Raw genomic sequence first — 21,730 nt, 5'->3', positions numbered from 1 at the left:
AGCACAATAAAATTCCTATGAAATGGGCTTTGTGTAGGTATATTTTTTATCGTAGCTCAGTATAAGTAAAGGGTAAGGGGTTTGACAACAACACGCTATTGCCCGGAGGCAACGGAGTGAATAGTGATGACTCGTAATTCGGATGTTTTCGCTGTTAAAATCGCATTTCCTGAAGGCGACATTTAGCGGAGCCAGCCGAGCGGACGGAACGGGACAAAACCCGACAAACAATGACTGCCAACAGTAGCAGGATATTTAAAGAGGTTGCCAACGGATACACCTACGCGTAAAGTAGAAATAATTTCAGATGAACTTCTTAACTAACAATACAAAAGGGATCTCTTTGCCTATGGCGTAAGGTTGACATAGGAGCGGTTAATTTTTTAAAGAAGTTAGTTTCGAATAAGTTTTACTATACGCACCTCGGCCCTGAAAACTGAATACGCATGGCGTGAATGTAGAGCTCAGTGAATATTACAACTCATATTCACGAGACTTGAGACATTATTTTTGCATGAAATAAACAAGTAACATATTTTCACACAATCCAGTTTCTATCAATCCAGTTTCTACCTCTATCCTTGTGTAACGTATAAACATTACATACCTACGCCATAAACGCTGCAATACATTAAACGGAAATGTCTAACAATTTGTAACATGCATTTGAGTCTTGGAGAAAACGCAAAAACCGAAAGTTGCTGCAGTACTGCTGCTGACATTACTCTCATATTGATTTGATATTACTTTTATTGAATCTCGTCCGCATATTGGCGTAACCAAGATGCACTGCGAGTAATGGAGAAATAACTAATGACAAAAGAATGTAATATCGATCAAGATAAGATTTTCAGAGTTCTTTAAGAAGGTCGTATTTTTTTCCTCACGTACCCCGGCATTCATTAGTTTCATTACGCTGCCGTCTCGCCACCCGCCGACACAGCAACGCTGCCAACCGTGAAACTGCGTCCGTAATCCTTCGCCACCAAGCCTTTCGTGACCACTCGCCCGTAACTACCTACCTACTAAATATTGCCAACTGTTACAAAGGCTTGATAAACTTTAATACTGCCAAAAATCCTCCGGGTTAAAAGGATTTGATATGGCTGAAGTCGTAATACGGATTTCAGATCGAACAAATACCGTCAACCGGGGTGAATAGGGATGGCTGGGGTGAATAGGGACAGAACTTAAAATAAGATTTTTGTGACAATTTCTTAATATCTACCCACTCAAATGGTACATTTCGATTGAAAATAATACCAACTTAATTTGTTATATTATTTAACTCGCAGAGGAACTCGTCCGCACCTGCAATATTAGCTTGTACAAGCGAGTTGAACAAGCGAATGATATAATATCAAATTAAGATAAAATTGAAATCAATTTATAGTACAATCGGATTAGGTCTAACCTCGAAATCCTTCCAAAATATGAAATTTGGTATGTATGTTAATTGAAAGTCTCTTTTTCATGTCCACACGTTAAAAGAAAAACCAAAAAAGACTTATACTTTTCAAGATGGCGTTTCATCCCCGTTGTCCCCGAAGCTCTAATGTTATGACACGCAAACAGGGATCCCTGAAATTGTAGGTGTCAAATTTCGTCACTATTGTTTAAACCCCATTTAAGACCTAAAATCTGTTTTTGCAGTCACATTTTTAAGTCCTAAATATTTTTCCTACATTTATTTTAGTAAATTTGTATTGCATAGCACTCGTGTACTAATTATGGATCTACTGATGTCTATTTCATTGAAATCCACTCAACAGTTTAGGCGCTAGATGTAAAAATATGATTTAATATTCGGCATCCTCTCATGGCGGCTGTATTGATTTTTCTTTAATAAAACAAGTGTAAACAGGTTGTGAAGGGCAAGAGGAATCTACCGATGTGGCATTTTAAAAATCCGTCCAGTATTCAGACTATTCTAAGCTACAGGGTGTACTGATTATCAGTATTTAAACCCATAACCCTACTTTCTGTTTAAGTCGCAGTCGAGTAAAATGTTGATATTGGGGTATAACGTGTACAAATGTATAGACAAAAGTGGAATTCATATTCCTACAAATTTCCTATTAAGAGAATATCCCCTCAAAGGGTATAAGCGCTAAATCTGGATTCAGCTATTATTTTCCATAACAAGATGTATTTATTTTTTCCGCAAAGATATCTAGGACTTTTTTGTGTAGAATTTAATAAGCTTTAATGTTGCCTTACAATATATTTTCACAGAGAACGTAGATTTAGAGTAAAACGCAAATTTCTCCAGGATGGTACACATTTTCCAAGATGGCTGCGATTCCTCGAGGTCCCCAAATGTGAAATAGTGTGGACATGAAAACGAGACCTTTAATTAACATACATACCAAATTTCATAACTTTGGAAGGATTTCGAGGTTAGACTTAATCCGATTGTACTATTATTGTACTTAAGTAGAAATCAGCTTCCAGTTTATGCGGGATTTTCTTATGCAAGTTATACATAACATTTTTCTGATTGTGTTCAGATTGAGATAGTTCTGAGGTGTTTTAACTTTGTCGAATTTGACTTTTTGACAAAAAAATGCCTCCCATAAGTCCTATATAAAAACAACTTTCAGTGCGGAGTAGAAAGTTTTCCACGTTTGAAATATGTAGTGTCAATTATAGGTCCTCGTTTACGGAACAAAATCAACAAATTGGTGCGAATTTGAGGAAAGTTAATGAATAGGTGAATTTCATAAATCGTAGAAATAAAAATATGTATCTTTGCAGTACAAAATATTATTTTAATCAATAAGTCACTAATATTATAACAAACATGGACTGTGGTCTGAAATAAATATATATATATTGATTGATTGATTGATTATCAAATTTAATAGTTATTTCCTTATTGAAAGTAACAGATGTCAGCTTTTATCTGGATATAAAAATATGTATGGGACAGGCCCCGCTTAGTGTAGGAACCAGGTCAACTTGAAGGCACAAACCCTGTTCTTTCGAATTCTGTACTGTACTTATAGTTCTTTATTATGTGTAAGCATCAACTTGAATTTGTAAAGAGGAATAAATATGTTTTTTTTTTATGTTTTTATGTTTTAAAAGAGTAAAACTGTTTTGCATTAGAATAGTACATTTCGGCTAGTGCGGAAAGTATATGACATATCCGCACGTGTATCGAACGACGTTTTTTAATACAGTTGCGAAAAAATGAGAAAAGCAATAAGTAAGGAATGGAATTCGAAACTTTTATATTATTAATTCTGTGACACTGTCATCATTGACATTGACATTATGAAGAGGTGTTTTTCTAGCTTTTATTCGACTAGAATAGATATTGTTATTATTGTTGAACCCACTTCAATGAAAGTTTTTTTCAAATGCATGTTCTATAAGACAGAAACAATTGAAAATATTAAAACAGTGTACTATTATTACCTAAATATCGTTATTTACGATTATTTGTGTATCATATATTTATAAAAACAATATCGAATGTTGCCTTTGAAAACTTAAAACATTCTTGCAGTATGAAAATACGCCTCTTCTTTGACAGGCGTTCCGTTCCATTCAGACAACTTATTAAGAACGGTTTTTCAACATTAAAAAATAAACGTGTTATAATACTTATAATGATGAAGAGGTAAGTAATAACATATTAAATATGCATATTTTTCGTATTCTTACATTAACAGTAGGTTTTTATGTTGATTACGACGTTTAAAGGAAACTAATATTAACACTCATCAATAAGTAGTCATGAATTGGAACAAGTAAACATTTTAAAAAATTGGAAAAGTAAAAAGCACTAGTTCGCGAAAACCAACTTTCCGCACGCTAAACAGCCACGAAAAGTAGCACTTTTTGAGCAACTGTATTAAAAAATATATTATTATTTCTTTTTTTGTAAAAATAACCATGCGACCGGCGACGACCGGTCTGGCCTATAAGTTATAGTGGGTAGTGACCCGTGAAGCCGATGGTCCTGGGCTGGAATCCCGGTAAGGGCATTTATTTGTGTGCTGAGCACAGATATTTGTTCCTGAGTCATGGGTGATTTCTATGTATTTAAGTATTTATATATTATATATATCGTCATCTAAGGCTTACCGTGGGACTTAGTCAATCTGTGTAAGAAAGTCCTATAATATTTATTATTTATTTATGTAACTATGTTTCTCAAACAGTCTATTGTACTATAAAAACTGGTCGCACAGGTCCTTTACGCGACTTTCCACTGTTATAGCCAGTTATAATTTTTAATTTATCACGAACGGACCAAGTGTTGTTTCCGTTTCGGCATATTTTACGTAAAGTAGCTCGAACGAGTAACAAAAACTAACTAAACTATCAATAACTAATCAATCAGTGCGTAATGTCGATAAACACATTAAACTACCCTCCATGGGAAAATCATATCACATAACAAAAACTAAATTAGGTAGGGTAGTACTTGTAGTTGATCAATGAAAAATTAAAAGTTCAAACCTTCCTGTCTCTGGTGTTTTTTTTAAGTTATGAGTGTGATATTTCGTATGAAGATAAACAATTTAGTTGGCTATCTTATGGCATTCTTATATTTAATTGTTTCTACTTATATTTAATAGTTTCTGTATTATAAACCTTTTTTTTATTAGTTTTGTATCATTGTGTATTTGTATATGTTTTCAATGAAACACTAATTTTTACAGTGAAAAAGTTATAATAATTATAGTCTACCATGAAACATCGTTATTAATAAACATTGAAATAAATAAGTGACATTAATACAATAATATATGCTTTCAATCAATTAATGAGAAAGGAAAGGAGAAAATAGTGGTAGGCTGAAATTGATTATTTAAAAGGTTTCCGACATATGAAATGATTATAAGATTGCTGAAATATATAAAAGCTAAAGTCTTGTTTCATTGTATACAACTTGAGTTTCATTGTGAATCGAGAATCTGGTCGGCACGTATAGTACGGCATCCTGTGAGAAAGGTACGTCTTTTGATATCCACGGAGCATGATTGCTATCTAGGTGGACGTGGGAGGGTTTGAGCATCTCCATGCTTGATATCATACACTTTCTGACAACATAATGTTTTATAAACGACCGTTTCAATGTTAGACAAGTCATCAATGAAACATTCAACATATATAAACCATCCTATCTCAGCCGTTTCTAAAGTTAGGTATCTTATATTTTGCCAAATAATAGACAAATTATTATACATTTTCATGGTATTTTACTATCACAAATTTCGCACATATTCTTTAATTATTTAAAAAAAATTATGAGTTAGTTTCATTGTGTACTGGTAAATGGTGTTCAGTGAACATCATGTTTCATTAAACATGAGACCTGTTTCATTGTATAGGTACTACATTCAAATGTTTAAGACGCCACCCTTAATGCGTTGAGGGAAGGGATGGAAAAATTCGCGCACATCTGGTAGGGTGGTAGGCCTCCGTGGCTCAGTTGGCAGAAACGATTGGACCGGTGTTCCAATGGTCGCAGGTTCGAGTCCTGTCGGGGGTGTAAATTTTTCCATTTTTCCTTTAATTTAAAAATACAAATATTTAATTGTGACACTAGGGGTGTTTTTTAAACAATAAAAAAACTGTACCAAAGAGTGATCGAAATTTAAAAATATTTAGCTCCAAACAAACTTTAATACACATAGAACACAACAAAAAATTAAATAACGTCAAACTCGATTCTATATCTTGGTTAAAAATTGCGCAAAATATACTTTTGCCGCACGCATTCACAATAACGCTCGTAGCAACATGCTCCTTCTCCGAGGCGCGCTCGCGTATTGGGGAGGTGCTGGGGGTCCCTGAGCCTGCTCTTGCTTGACAGACGGCACAAGCTGGTAACACATAGTTTCCAAGATATCGCAGTTTCACTGTATCCGCTTGTCTCAACCTAGGACAACTGACCCTTCATATCGTTGCTTATCGTGAACAGTGGCACAAAACAAAATGAAATGTCTTTTAATTTTAAATCTTACCAGTAAAAGATAGAATATTAAATGCATTAGCATTTCATTTTGAGTTGTGCCACTGTTAAGCAGCGATATCACAACATCGTTTCAATTATAGAGGCTCTGATGCTAAACATTTTAATTACAGAGGTCAAGTCAACTAAAATTTTAAAATCAGAATTTCATTTAACCAGGTTCCGAAATTGCAATTGAGGCCTTATGTCGTCAAGGGACCGGGGCCAGCTATTTGGTTCCAATTATACAGGTTTCCCATTTATCCAGGTGTCAATTAACCAGGTTTTACTGTATATTAAAAGTACAGACACAAAGGTACAAAAACAATATCTTATTTTACGACTAGTATGTTATCAGAACAAACGATACATGTTGTATGTACCTACACCGAGCTGCAAAAGTGCATATCCACTTTATGAATGAATTCCTTTCATAATAAGTCAATGCAATTTTGCAGCTCGCTGTAAGTACATTACTATTTATTTATATTTAGCTGGATTAGCACCTCTCTAACTCGCTTAAAGATAAATGACCCGCATGTTACTATACAGTATGTCTCTGACCTTGGGGATTTAAATTCAGGGTTCGATTCTACTCCCAAAACTGAGTTACTTTTATTATGGGACTGACCCCAAAATCGCGAAAAAAAAATTGGCTTTTCCATGGAAAACGTCGACATCTGATCAGCCAAAATGTATGAAAAACCAATTTTTTTTTTGGCGATTTGGTTGGTCCCATAATAAAAGTAGCTCAGTTTGGGGAGTAGAATCGAGCCCTGAATTTAAAGCCCCATGGTTAGAAACACCCTGTATAAGTATACAGTGGGTACATAATATATTTATTTATATATGTATGTATACATGTTTGTATATATGTAGGTATGTATTGCTATTATTTTTATATGTGTAAGTGTATAAATAGAATATTGTTTAGAATAACTTGATTTGTGTTTCATATTCCCTTTCGTTGTCTACAATCCTGCACTAACTACAAGTTTTTGTTTGACCCGATGGTTGACTGGTAGAGAATGCCTTAAGGCATTAGGTCCGCCATTTGTACAATTTTATATCGTGCAATGAAGTTTAAATAAATAAATTACAGCACCGCAATTCACAAAATATTTAGGTGGCCAAACAAACAAACTTGGACCATTTGGCTATCATCAATTCACGTCAAGGAGAGACTGCGAAAGACATTTGAACTAAGATCACATCATTAATATCGAGAGTAGGTGCACGTAGGCGGCGCTCACCCGAAAGGATAAATTTCAAGGAGTGCTTTCACCCTTTATGACTTCTATCTATTGTCGAAGGTTCTTGATGAATAGACCAGCCGCCTGGACATTAATAGTTGCTCTATTTTTCTTGTAATAATAATGCTATCGATGATGTTAAGTACGCCGATTTTGCGCATGACCAGCTATTATTCTCAATATCTTAACATCTTTTTTTTTTCAGTTGCCAATTGTCATTTGTCAATTCCACAAGAAACAAGAAACTAATACTCACTTTTTTGTAAGTATTCATAGTTATAGTATCTAATTACTGCGTAAGTATTTTTAAGTTTAAGAGAAAACCGGGCATATATTTTTGTTGTATATAATAACACAACCTCAAGAGTCGAAAGACCACGGCCAAAATAATTGGTAATACTAATATAACGTAACTATCCACCCACTCGCATTTAGGTACGTCCTCTGCATCGTGCTCCCGAGGCAGCATATATTGTCGGCACTAACCAACTAGACTATGTTCTGGTGATGTTGCTAAGGGAAGCGACCTGTTTCTGACAGCCGTTAAAGCTTTACGCTGCATGTTTGAAACTTTCTGTCACTAGCCGGCAAAGTCGTGGACGACCATGCTTAATGATCCTTTTACATTTTGATTCTTATTTGCCACTGTCGTGGTAAAAAAGTAACGCACAAAACATATTCACCATAAATACCATAATAATACCTACCTACCTACAGAATATTCTAGAGTCTAGACGAAATATTATTTAGGTTACTCATGAAATTTATGAACTTCGCAGTCTAGATGTAAACTTTAGTGATTCATCATTATTTTAGCGTTAACTCAGTAAATATTTACCTGAACTTCTACATACATGTCTATGTAAAAACACATAACGTAACAGTATCTAAATACAGATGTTGTAAGTAAGGCAAGCCTACTCCTTATTTTCCCATTAGACATTCTAAGATTTATTGCGTAGGTACTATTGGAATTCCAATGCCATGCCACAAATAACTCTGTCGCCGGACGATATTATTCGACATTTAGGTAGTGCTCTACATGAGCTATAAATATTTACTTAATAAGACTATCGGTAATAAGACTAATAAGACTTTTAATTTATAGCTTGATGCTGCACAAATAAGTACAGATGTAGTGCATAATTGTTTTCAATCGTATTTTCTCGGAAACGTTCGTATTTGTCATGCTACTTCAGTCAACCTCAGTACTTTTTATACCGACACTGACTGAAATAGCAAGACACGGTCGTACGTTTCCGTGGAAATACGATGGAAAACAATTATGCACTACATCTGTATAGGTTTAAAATTGTAGGCCTCATAACATAGTATTTGGTTTTGCTAAGTAGTGCACAGTTATTAGTGAGAGCAATTTTGCAACTTGGTACAGTGGCTGATAAAGGGTTGGGTAATGGATTTTTCGACACTTTATGCTAGATAAGTAAGGAAAGTCGAGTAATAAACATTTACTCGGCCTTTATACAAGCGAATAGGGCAATTTTTATAATTGATAGCATGAAAGCTCTATGAAAACTGAGTAAAAGTAAACTAAGCTCGTTAAAAGTTACATAAAGGATTATTTATTATATTAGCTTTTTCTATGTCACCTTAAACACGAAATCAACGTGTTTAGAGTCAGATGAAGCGCGAGCTACTAGCGTATTCTGCTTAGTGTTGTGTATTTTTTTTGTCTTCCCGTCAGTTTTAAGAAGTAAAAACCTAACCTACGTCAAGCCGTGCTGAGTAGGTAGAGCTGTGAGCGGCTGCGGCCGGCGGCCGGCGAGGCGAGCAGCGGGCGGCGGGGCTGGTCAACCCATTAGTGCGCGCGCGCCGCGGGGGCTCATGATCACTTTGCTCATGTTAATTTATGTCCTTTGTCGCATTGTCCGGACACAATACACGTATTTTTATAACCCTCGGCTGCCGGACACCCAGATTAACATCTACTGTTTGGTTTTGGCTTTCTCCCGTTTTGTGCAAGGACACAATAGCCCTGACCGGGCACCTGGCATTAATGGCGCAAAAGTAATGGATTTTGCAGAAAAACCAATAAGTTAAAGTCAAGCTGAAAGGAGCTGGTTTAGCTTCGTAATAAAAGAGTTAGGTAAAAACATTAAAATAACTTGTAGGTACCTATAGCCAAAAAACTTTGACAATAAAAAGCATGACAAAACGTCTTGGACATGTGAATGAAGACCATAAAATATCGAAAAGATGATTTATTCAGCCTACTGGTAGTGATAAGAAAATATCTTAATCATAAAATACTTGGTACCTACATCAGACATACTACGTACGTGTCTTCGTCTAATTCTAAAATACAAATCAACGACTTCCCCTATACAACTTTTACGGTGACGGTCTTTTTTTCTAAATTTTAGATAGGTACCTAGACGAAATCGATAATGGCAATACCTACTGGTTATGATTAACGAACAGAACATATAGTATAAGTCTATAGAGCTAGCACAATTAATCGACTCTTAGCTTATAAAGACAATGAGACAGACGCGGCGGGAAGCACATGTCGCACGATACGAGGGTGGGTCGATAAAGAACCGAAACCACAATTAAGTATCAAAATAATAATCATAAAAATTTCTTCTGATAGTATCGTCCTTTGCAGTATTTTTCAATTAAGTATAAAAAAAAGCAGGTAGTGTTTATTTGTTTTTAAAAAAAAAATTGAGCTTTGAATTGAGTCAGTTTTCCATTTTCGTTGTAAATGGAGAAAACCCAGGATCGAGTTGTTATAGAGTTTTATGTTTTAAAAGGAAAAACACCAAACCCAGATTAAAACTGTTGCATCTTGCATTGCGCTGAGTGTAAGAGCTAGTCCCCTAGACTAGCTCTTAACCTTCTTTTAGTACCGTCCGCACTTGGGTAGATGATTTCATATGAAGACGACATAGCGTCAAAGACGTGTTCCGGAGTTCGAGACCAATTTGCAGGATTTGGACCCCAGCGACTTACGTATGTGTCCAAATTTCATTAAGTGGCTAATACGACCAAAAATCCACCAACACCAAAATAATTGACGCCAAAAATGGCTTCTAAGCTGTGAGGGCCTTTACAGAAAATTATATGAAAACGGTATAATGGCCCCGGAAAAGCCTCGGTGTAGTTATATCGAGCTAGAAGGAGCATAGGTAGGTATGTAGAAAAAATTATTAGTCAGATTTGAATATCGTTTTTTTCGTCTTCATTTCGGAAACTTATCAACCCGCCCTCGTAGATAGATAACGTAAATTCAAATTTAACATTTAAGCTGGTACAGGTCTGGTCATCCATTATCGATCCTTGCCTCCTCCTGGATAGTCACAAGGCTCCGCGGCGCCTGTCCGGGCAGGAGGTCCCCGTGCACCCTGACGCGGTACACGCATGTGTACACCGGGTGCCCCCAGTTGGATAGCACCTTAAACCGTACTATGTTGAACCCTTGTGGTGCTTGCCAAGTTACGTCAAAGTACTGGATGGGATTTCCGTTCTTGTTGTATTCGAAAATACCGAAGTCGTGAGGCGACGCGTCCGCACGGGACTTTAGCCCTTCTAGTTGAAACTGACGAGGTGCTGATAGTATTTCCCTGTGGTACAAGAAGTACAGGTCATTTCAGAACCAGACCATGTGTGTTAGATCCGTAATTCATTTCCTCGGATCAAATAGGTTTCCTAATAGGTATATGATGGAACGGAAAACATATCCGGAACAAGGAACTTACCTGGTAGGGTCAATATGTGGAGGTATGTGCTCGAGGCTGAGGCCCGTGACGTGGACGGTGGCGAGCAGTCTGATGACGACCTCGCCTCGCTCTCCCTTGAAAGCCCAGCATTGGCCCGGCAACGTCCCTGGCTGAATGACCGCACGCGCCGCCTGCACCAATGGAGACATTTAAAAGGAAATGTGACCATTAATTAGCAATAATCATAGCTAGAACCACTTTTTTTGTGTTCTTATCTGTCATAATAAATGTTGTATCACGTTTTACTAATACCTTAGTTGCGACAATTTTAAAACTGGTTTTTCTTCTGGCCAACTAACCGCAACCATGCAACGAGGGACAAACAGTTGATTCACACATGTTTAAGAGGAATAGGGGCGATCACTTCTCCATAGTCCATAGGTACAAACGTAGTTGACATTACGAAAAATATGTTTACACAATTTGATGTATCTTAAACACAGCTATGCCCTCTCGTTACATTTTTTCGATTTTGATTTATTATAAAAGTTAGGAGAGAAAAAAGAATTCTATACAAATTTTTAAAAGCTCCTAACTTATAATAGTCATAATAATTAAATAATTATCCAAGCCCGAGTCAAAGCTCGAGGCATTTAGTGTTCCGTGCGCATCGTTATACTTTACAGAGGTTGTTTGCCTGTTTTTAGTTAGGGTTCCGTAGTCAACTAGGAACCTTAAAACCAGACGTAGTTTCGCCATGTCTAACCTTGTTTGAACCATGGGTCGAAAAGTATGAAAAAAAAACGTGACTGTAGAGTTTAATAAAGACATTAAACCAAAACTATAGGCAACATGATCAGTCAAGCCGTTTTTGAGTTATCGCTTATCGCAAAACGTCTTCCTTTCATAGGAAAACGACGTACAAAGCGCTGTGAAGGTATTCCATTTTGCTTGTTATGTGCAAATGCTACTTACTAATGTTAGTTCTACGTTTTCGTTTCGTAATTCCACGTTTAATTAAACGTTCAAGCTACCGTGTCGTTACGACACGTTTAGAGATCACAGAAAATAAAAATTTCAATGAACCATTTTGTAGATACTTAATGAAGATTAAGAAGGAACAGATTGGATACGGAAGTGCTAAGGAAGTACTAAGTAGTCAAAGTAAGTGATCTTCTTCGGCGGAAACGGGCTCGATTAGATGCCTGCATCAAAAGTACGTCGCGGAGACGGTAATTTGTGTTTTGGGAAAGTATCCTATTAAACTCAGTGACACATTCATCCTCAATGTAGTCATTCGCAAGTATATACGAAAAGCGACCCTTGTATTCGACAAAAACCTAAGAGATAATTTATAGGAGTTGTGCAGTCAAAACGGCAAGTGCGTAACGTTGCACTCAGCCCTCAGACTCGAATAGGTCAATTTTATGGTTCACCATTATAGCTCGGTATTCTATATTGCTTCAATTTAAATTAAATTTAGAACTTATTATTTTGATTTGATTCTGTTTCTAGTTCCATGCCATATATATATATAGACTTTAATATTATTTAGAACAGCTAAAAATGTAGAGTTTGTCTAAGCTAACAAAGTGAGAGAGTGTAAGTAAGTAGTGTAAGAATGAGATAAACGTCATATTTTCATAGAAATTTGACATTAATGATGACATAGTGACAGTCGGACTCTATCAATAATTGGACGTAGTTTAGGGAAAAGGATCTAATCCACAATTTGTTAAAAAAAAATATCTTTCTTTCAAACAGAAAATCTATTAATTTAAGTCATAATATTTTATGGATGAATCCTTTTCGCTAAACTACGTTCACTTGATACTGACTTCAGGCCGAGTTTTTATAATTAAGTTTTTATAATGTTTTTATAACAATATAAACCGCATTAATGTTATTACTCTACTTAAGCTGTCAAAAAAGTATAAGTTATGAGTAAGTTATTTATATTTTCTGCACGTCTTGAATTTAGGACGAGGAAAAATATATAATATTATCGTGTTTTTAAAGAATTAAAAAAAAAATCTTTTCCGTTATTGTTTTTAAAAGAAAAAAATATTTTAGTAGAACTTGGATTCATGAGTGCTTACCAAATCTTAACTGATATTTTTGTCGCTGGCTCTAAGGTTGACGAAATGAACTGCCCGATTCGAACTTTAAGATACGTCAAATATTACGACTAGATACGATATGTATTAGATATATCAGTGTCAAAAGTGACGTTTGTTCAAACAAAAACGTATCGTAATATAATCGTAATATTTGACGTATCTTATCGGGCCGATAAAGTGAGCCGATCTCTTAAACAAGTTTGAACAACATCCGCTCAATTTCGTCAACTTTACCTGTTTCCAAAAACTAGAATATTTTTTTTAATTGTCACATACTATAGGTCTTCCAAGATTATTTTCTCGAAACAGAACGGGATCTGGTTGCTGCTCTCACCGATCCTATCAAAAATATACATACTGTATACAATTATACATAAATGTCATCGTACTTAATGCAAAGGGATATTGTGTATATTGTTTCGACGAATTAGATACTCTCTAATAAATATTATTTGACTTTGTTATCCCTATACGTCTCTCTATGTGCTTTATTGTGTAAAAAACAAAACGACAATGAAAAACGGAATTCTTAATTTAAAAATTTAAAGTTTACTCGAACAATAAATATAATTCTTACTGAACACATCGCCGCTATACTTACTCAACCTCGTATCTGCAACACTCATTTGATGACAAAAACACCCGTATTCCGAATAAAAGAAAAGCGACATTTCCATCAAATGATTGTTGCAGATATGAGGTTGAGTAAGTATAGCGACGACATTACTTGGAAAGCCCGTTCGAAATTTAAGCTTATTTGCATTATAACAAGGTTGTATTTTGTAGTTTTTTTTTCTCTCATGCGTTTGGTAGACTATTACAAAAAAATGAAATAACCCACAAAAATAAGCAAGTTGAATTAAACTTTGTATCACACACATAAGTCATTAATTTCAATGCCAAAGTTTTAAGTAAAGATCTTTCTCGCTAAAACGACTTCCTAATATGATATTACCAGTCTAAGAAGCTGATCCAAGCTAGTAACTGAACCTAAGTAACCTTAGATCAGGCTGCAGTTAAAAAACTAATAAAGATAAGGTTAACCTGATAATTTTCCCGCCGTCTCCATACTCGATTTAGTGGGTACTGGCTGGTTAGCTGCCTGTTAGCTATAGTTTTTCCGAAAATTCCCAGGACAGAGACAAATCTTTTTGTATGAAAACTTGCAACTTTAAATGCATTTTTTATCGAAACTACTGCAGTCTAAAATGAAGTCAAAATCAGTCTATCGACTCCATTTTTTGCAAGCTTTCTAATGGTACCCCACTCGATTCTTACAAAAAAAAACAGGTTACCCCTCTAAACCCCCTAAATTACCCCCTAAAATAAGAAATAAGCGGTTTTGACTTATTTACAATATTAGTGGTGGTAATTGCTATAACTGTTTCAAATTTTAGGTATCTATGTCAAACGGTCTCTGAGAAAAACGCATTTAACTGATTTGCAAGACCGAAGTGATCCCATAAGTGTTCCGTTTGTCAAAACAAAGTTTTGCACGGAACACTAAAAATCGAAAAAAAACGAGCGGACATAGATGTGGTTAATATACATCAAAGTATGTCAAAATAATTTCAATAATGTTGATATCCAGAGAGGAAAACAGGGACTACGTTTGTGTGGAAAGGCGGTTTCGGGGAGCTTGTCCATAGCTTCGTCTTACAACTGAACACAAAGCCAAAGCAGGTACCTAGTGTACCTACACTATTATAAAGTTTGCTGTTATAATTATAACTATCCTACGACGTGCAGCTCCAACTGACGGGGTTGTAAGAAATGTAAGTAACCTGGCACTCGTGGCACGCCCAGGCCGTGAGCTCGTGCAGCGCCCAGCTAACGGGCCCGTCATAGTGGAAGTGGCCTACGGTATCTCCGGTGTCCAGAACGCGAGCACCCGCCGATTCCAGCGCGTAATCACCCATCTATAAGGTAAGTAATATTTAACTGATGAATTTTACGGATTTTTATTATATATTTTTTTTAATGTATATTATTTTTACGATTTTTAATTATGACATTTTTAAGATTTTTGTGTAATAATATAATATTCTAGTGTAAATATGTACATACATCCTTGCTTTGTCCTAACAGGGCCCATGTGAAACTGTTTATAATATTGTGTAACATCTTTAAAACCATGGTCGCAATAAAGTATGATTATGAATATTATGATTATGAAGTACAGAAAGTATCAAAACAAATGTGCCTAATTGACCGAAGTGTCAGCGAAGGTCTCCGTTTTAACTTGGGGCAAAATGCGTTCGTATGGTCTGTTGTTCTTGTCTACAGGTCGCAATTCTCAACCAATTAATTCTCTTGAAATTTTGTGACCAGATTTTATGATATAATAATATTATTTTTTTGTCGATCCATTTGGAAATTTATCAACATGCTGAAATAAGCATAAATGACTGAAGCATTAGTAGGGTCTATGGCTCTTAAGACTGTGAGTTCAATGTCATAATGACTCAATTGAACTAAGTATTTTTCACTTTCACGATTTCTAAGAAACTTATCGCGAGGTCTACAGCTCACAGAGCCATTAGTTATTATAGACAATTAGACACACGTAACTTTATAGATAGATTTCAAACTATGTAACAATATCTACGTTTAAAAACGGAAAAGGTACCTACTCATATTTACTTACCATGTTCCAGAAATTTCGGCACTATAGCAAGTATGTTATGTAATGTATCATCTTCAATTTCTTCACAAAAAAGGTAGGTACCTAACGGACGAGTTCTAATTGTGACCTACTCACACGCCGCAGCGATCTACGATCTACCCTCTTAAAAAGTAAACTGACACTGAAAAAAATTACGCTGCGCGACTCTCGGCACGCGACGACGGTTTACAGCCCTCCTTATCGCGCCCCGCCGCCACCACTGCGATTTCTGAAGGTGCTCAACGCTCACCTGTCGGTCGTAGTCGACCAGGCTGTGCTGGTTGTTGGCGTGCGACGGTCTCAGTGCCTCCTTGGCGCGCCCCGCCGCCGCCGCCACGGCCGGCAGCGCTGATGACACGCGCTCTACCTCTGATTGCAGGCGCTCATGTTTCCGATGTACCTTCATCAGACAGGGCAGTAGGAGTGTAAATTCAATTGAGCTCAAAGCATTTAGGTAGTATGAAGAGAAACTGGTCTGATAGACTTTTTTAAACGATATGCTATTGGGACCGTGCGCGACGACAGCGCCACACAGTGGTTGCAAATATAGGCCCGTATTTTGTCACAACTATTAAACAAGAAAGTAAATCGTAATATTTTCAATGAAAACTACTGAACGGATTTTTATGCGGTTTTTATACACCGTGGCTTAAAAATAAGTGCATTCCCGTTGCCAGGGAGGTTTTGGGATTATACTGAGCAACTTTTACTATGGGACCAACCCCGAAATATAATGTAGTAAAAGTGGTTCAGTATAATCCCAAAACCTCCCTGGCAACGGGAATGCACTTATTTTTTAGCCAACCTGAATAATTATTAAATTAAAATACGTTAGAGCGCCAATAGTCCGAGACGGAAATGGTGCCTTTCACCCGAGTTAAACACTACTTTTCATATCGAATGCGAGGAAACCAAACAAGACAAGGCAATTTTGCAATATCAGTAATTAAAGTACCTAATATACCTACGGCCATGATTTTTTTCCTAAGGACTTACTTGTATTCGGTGACTTTTCATGTGTGAAGATAAATAACCTCTAGCTAAATTTAGATTGCAATATTTATGAAAACACACATATTTTAACAAACTGCAGTAATTTTAAAATGATGAATGATAGTATCAAAATTAGCGGGATTGCCTCTTACTTTAATTTTTTTTTACTTTTTCGTTCTAAAACTCCCAATAGTCAATGGCATCCCAGTCATTTAGCCAACATAATAGTAGTTATTAGTTATGCAAGGCTGCAAAGTGGTTATTTGGCGTGAGTGTTGAAATTGAAAGCTGAGCGAGCGAAGGAATCTAAGATTGAACCATAAGCAAAGCGAATGGTTCAAAGATAAGATTCCTGAGCGTAGCGAGGCATTCAAGACACGAGACGCCAAATAATTTTGTAACCGTGCGGAACACACATCTTTTTACCTCACTACAGCGAGGAAAATGCGATGCAAGAAAAAAATTATATACATATAAAAATAATCATATTTAATTAATCAAGACATGACACAAGCAAATCCAAACAAAATAAACTAGATAAAAGCACACATATTCATCGTGTTCGAAATTAAAATAACTTTTGCACGCAAGCGGATAAAATTCGACTTTTGCACGCAGATTTCGCGCTATAAACTGAGGTTTTCCGAGCGAGTGAGGTGAAAAAATGTTTATAGTTGGTCAAGCAAATCTTGTCAGTGGAAAAAGACGGCTAAAAACTGTAGGCGCGAAGGGGATATCGTCCCATAGAAAATTTGAATTTCGCGCCTCTTTGTACTTACAAGATTTTCTTGACCAACTACGAGTATAATTTTTTTTAAATAACAATTTAATGAATAAAATAGGCAATTTTATCTTATATTTTATTTTATTTTCATTAATATAGTGCTAAATAACTTTTAAACCCCATTTAATATCGTACAAACTAACTTTGGCTGTATAAGATTCTGCCTTTGCTCATTTACGCAAGTGTAAGGTTTAAAAAATATTTTGGTGTATTCCTTTTGGTTCCCGCCTTATGAAATCGAGTAAATACAATTCAACAAAAGAAATCAAGAATAATTTATTGTAACAATTTACTTACACCATTTTTTAGGGTTCCGTACCCAAAGGGTAAAATCGGGACCCTATTACTAAGACTCCGCTGTCCGTCTGTCACCAGGCTGTATCTCATGAACCGTGATAGCTAGACAGTTGAAATTTTCACAGATGATGTATTTCTGTTGCCGCTATAACAAATACTAAAAAGTACGGAACCCTCGGTGGGCGAGTCCGACTCGCACTTGGCCGGTTTTTTATTTAGACCGATTCAATGCGGGATTAGTAAAATTAGAACAAGTACAGATTGTTCCAGGCGGGGAAATAGACACTATTTTAAAATTTTGTTTCCACCCAGTTGCTCGTGGGACGGGGACGCAGAGGAGTAGACCACTTTTTTGCACTAGAGCTGAAACGTATCACTTTCTGCGCACTTTTTAGAACAACAACAACCCACTTTCAGAGCATGAGATATGAAAACAAACTTGTTGTCACTACATAGTACAAAACAAAGTCGCTTCCTGCTCTGTCTGTCCCTATGTGTGCTTAGATCTTTAAAACAACACAACGGATCTTGTTACGGTTTTTTTTAACCTGTTCGACGCCGTGTCAAACACAAAAGCTGTCACTCGGACGCCACGTCACCGAAGTGTCAAAACTGAAATTAAACTTTATGCACATGCACATAGGTCTATGTTGCTCTGTGGTCTGTGACCGATTAATCCGTCTTTGGCGTTGGACCTGCGGTTCCCATATATAAGTCATTGGCGTCCAGAAGGTTAATAGATAGAGTGGTTTAAGAGGAAGGCTTATATGTATTATACATCAGCATTGCACGCGTGCGAAGCCGGGGCGGGTCGCTAGTAACATAAAAGAATAATAAGACATTCAAATTTTTTTACACGCAGCACGCAGCGGTAGACATTTTATAGATGGTAGGTATCGTATCAGTTAAGTATCAATAATACCTACTCCAGTTTTTTAGGGTTCCGTACCTCAAAAGAAAAAATGGAACCCTTATAGGATCACTCGTGCGCCTGTCTGTCTCTCCGTCTGTCACAGCCTACGGTTCATATAAAAAAAATTTTTCTTTAATGTTTCATGATTGGTGTCGTTATAATTATTACGTATACGTGATTTGCTTTGAGCTCCTAAGTAAATAATAGTTATCCCTATCCTACTATATCAGCTTCCGAGGATTGGGAAACCTAAAATTTACACAATCACTAGATAGGTACCTCCACACCCACCCACAAGATTTATCAACAAACAACACTGAAACTCATAAAATATCTCATAATAATAGCATCACATTTTTAGGGTACCGTAGTCAACAAAGGACATTTTTATAATCCATTTTAGGTACGTAAATTAGTAACAAACATACAAAAAAATAACATGTGTATAGGTATAGGTATACGAGGATGTACCCTATTTATTAATAAGATAAGTAGGTACCTACTCAAAATTAAAGAATCAGTCCTCTTTTTTTCAAAAGCTTATCATCAACATATCGTTACCATGCTCTTACCACTCTATCCAGCTGTAAATGATACCTAATCAAGGTATGCAACCAACCTGTGATATTTCTCTAGAGAGTTGCATCACAAAGTACTTGACGTCCGAGATGCTGGTCGCGATCTCTTGCGGGCCCCACAGATACGCGTACACGTGCAGCCCTACCAACAGCGACAGACTCACACATACGAACACCCTGAACGGCGTGATAGGGTTGGCAAGCCGGGCTCGTCCATTTCTAGCGGGATATGGACGATCGTCATCGTCATGGCCATTCATTAGGGTGGTCCTTATTTCTCGATTTCTGAAAAGTGAATGGGGCACCTCTTTAAATTGTTATTTAGCATGAGTTATTTCCACACAATTTTTTTTAATTTTTTTTATTTAGTTTTAGAGGTCGCTACCGAAGGTCAAAGTTTTAAAAAATGTAAAAAAATATAACAATTTTATGAATCGAGCCAACTATTTATTCGTGCGTTTTTGTTATAAAATTTTGACTTGTTAAATGAAATCAAGTGCCGTTGCCTACTAGCGATGCACTGACGCGTCCTCCACCCCCCTCTCACACCCCCGCGATGCGACCGCGTGGGACGATCTTCAGTCCATTTTCGTTATTGTGAGAGTCTGCACGTAATCCTCAAGCGTATCGTTGTGAAGTATTGTAATGGCGTCTACAAGCAGTGGAATACGCGTCTCAACGCGAAATACAACTAACATCTGGCTTATAGGCCAGTTAACACCAAGTTTGAAGCAAACAAAATTGCCGTCAATACGTGAAGTGCTAAGTTTGTTTTTTCACTTTAAAACCGATGAAAAAAAAACTATAAGAGAGTCTGCGACGGCGACCGCCCATTCCGTCTTGACCATATGGGAAAAAGCTGCAATACCAACAAGATTAAAGAAACATGTAATAGCCAAAATTGAATACCACTTTAAAGAGTGGCAGAAACTTAAAAAAAATAAAGAAAATGCTTCAAAACGCTCCGCTGTAGCAGAAAAAAAAGAACAAGAATGGCTAAACCAAATAGAACAATTATTCGACATTGCGCACGCGAAAGCCTTAGATATGATGACTATCGAAGAAGATAAACAATTCTTACTGCAACAACGCGTTAATCGGGCAGGCATTATGACTACAGTGGACAAAAAAAGTTTACAGAAAGAGGCTCAAAATTTAAAGAAAGAAGCAAACCTACAAAAACGCCGCAAACGCGAAGAACAAAAAATTCATGCTCTGCGAGGAATACATAACTTTTCATCTACATCTAGCAGTGAAAATCCCACGCCAACACCTGACATGAACGACGAAGCAGGGCCCTCAACACTTCCAACACCGCCACCACAAAAGCGAGGAAGAAAGCTTTTGATTGATCCCCACGTAGCGGCGAGTCTTGATGCCGCTAAATTAACTGACAGGAAAGCCACTATCGTCTTAGCATCTGTTTTAAAAAAAACTTGTACAGAACCTCAAAAGTTCAACATTAATCGTTCTTCGATTCGCCGGCAGCGGATAAAGCATCGTAAAGTCATAGCAGAGTGTCTAAAAAAAGAATTTAAGCCCGATTTGCCCTTAACAATACACTGGGATGGTAAACTTATTGAAGATATAACAGGACATGAAACGGTGGATCGCTTACCAATATTAGTGTCTGGGCATGGAGTAGATCAGCTGTTGGCAGTTCCTAAACTTGAACGCGGAACCGGTGAAGCATGTGCCTCTGCTGTTCATGAAACAGTACAGACATGGGGATTAAGTGACAAAGTTAAATGCTTATGCTTTGACACAACGGCAGTTAACACTGGACTGCGAAACGGATGCTGCGTTATTTTAGAACAAAAAATGGAGAAAGATATGCTTTGGCTCGCCTGTCGCCATCACATAATGGAAATTATGTTAGAAGCCATCGCAAATCAAGCCCTTGGTCCATCTAGTGGCCCAGAAGTTTTGTTATTTAAAAGGTTCAAAAAGAATTGGACCCATATTAATCCTAAGGATTACAAGAATGTTATTTCTGATCCCGAGTCTGCCAAATATGTTGAAAATATCTCTTCAGGAATGATTTCTTTCGCACAGGATCAATTGCGTGAATACCAACCGCGTGATGATTACAGAGAGCTATTAAATCTCACAATCATTTATTTGGGAGGTATTCCCGACAGTGGAGTCGCATTCAGAATGCCTGCAGGCCTTCACCGTGCTCGTTGGATGGCAAAAGCGATGTACTGCTTCAAATTATTTATGTTTCGGCATCAATTTAAAATGACCAAAAGAGAAGAAAAAGCAGTAAAAGATATTTGTACTTTTACTGCCGTCATATACGTGAAGTATTGGTTCGAAGCACCTGCTGGGCAATGTGCACCACGAAATGATTTGAACCTGCTGAAAGACCTCATAACATTTAAAAATATTAATCTGGCGATGGCCAACGTTGCTTTGAAAAAGGTTTTAGGTCATTTATGGTACCTAAGTGAAGAACTTGTTTCATTTGCAT

General features: G+C 36.8%; 1 protein-coding gene across 1 annotated transcript; it reads right to left on the bottom strand.

Moving 5' to 3' along the window:
• Positions 1–10,383: 10,383 nt before the first annotated feature.
• LOC134741780 (SUN domain-containing protein 3-like) lies at positions 10,384–19,517 on the bottom strand. Its single transcript, XM_063674675.1, has 5 exons — positions 19,299–19,517; positions 15,943–16,092; positions 14,812–14,946; positions 10,947–11,098; positions 10,384–10,811 (listed from the first exon to the last, which is right to left on the bottom strand). Exons 1-5 carry the CDS (start codon positions 19,515–19,517, stop codon positions 10,511–10,513), a joined length of 957 nt encoding a protein of 318 aa, XP_063530745.1. The 3' UTR covers positions 10,384–10,510.
• Between the last annotated feature and the right edge of the window lie 2,213 nt (positions 19,518–21,730).

The sequence above is a fragment of the Cydia strobilella genome, chromosome 5 (assembly GCF_947568885.1).
Source record: "Cydia strobilella chromosome 5, ilCydStro3.1, whole genome shotgun sequence".
Classification (NCBI taxonomy): Eukaryota; Metazoa; Arthropoda; class Insecta; order Lepidoptera; family Tortricidae; genus Cydia; species Cydia strobilella.
The sequence above is the reverse complement of the archived record's forward strand: the minus strand, read 5'-3'. Positions and strand labels throughout refer to the sequence as shown.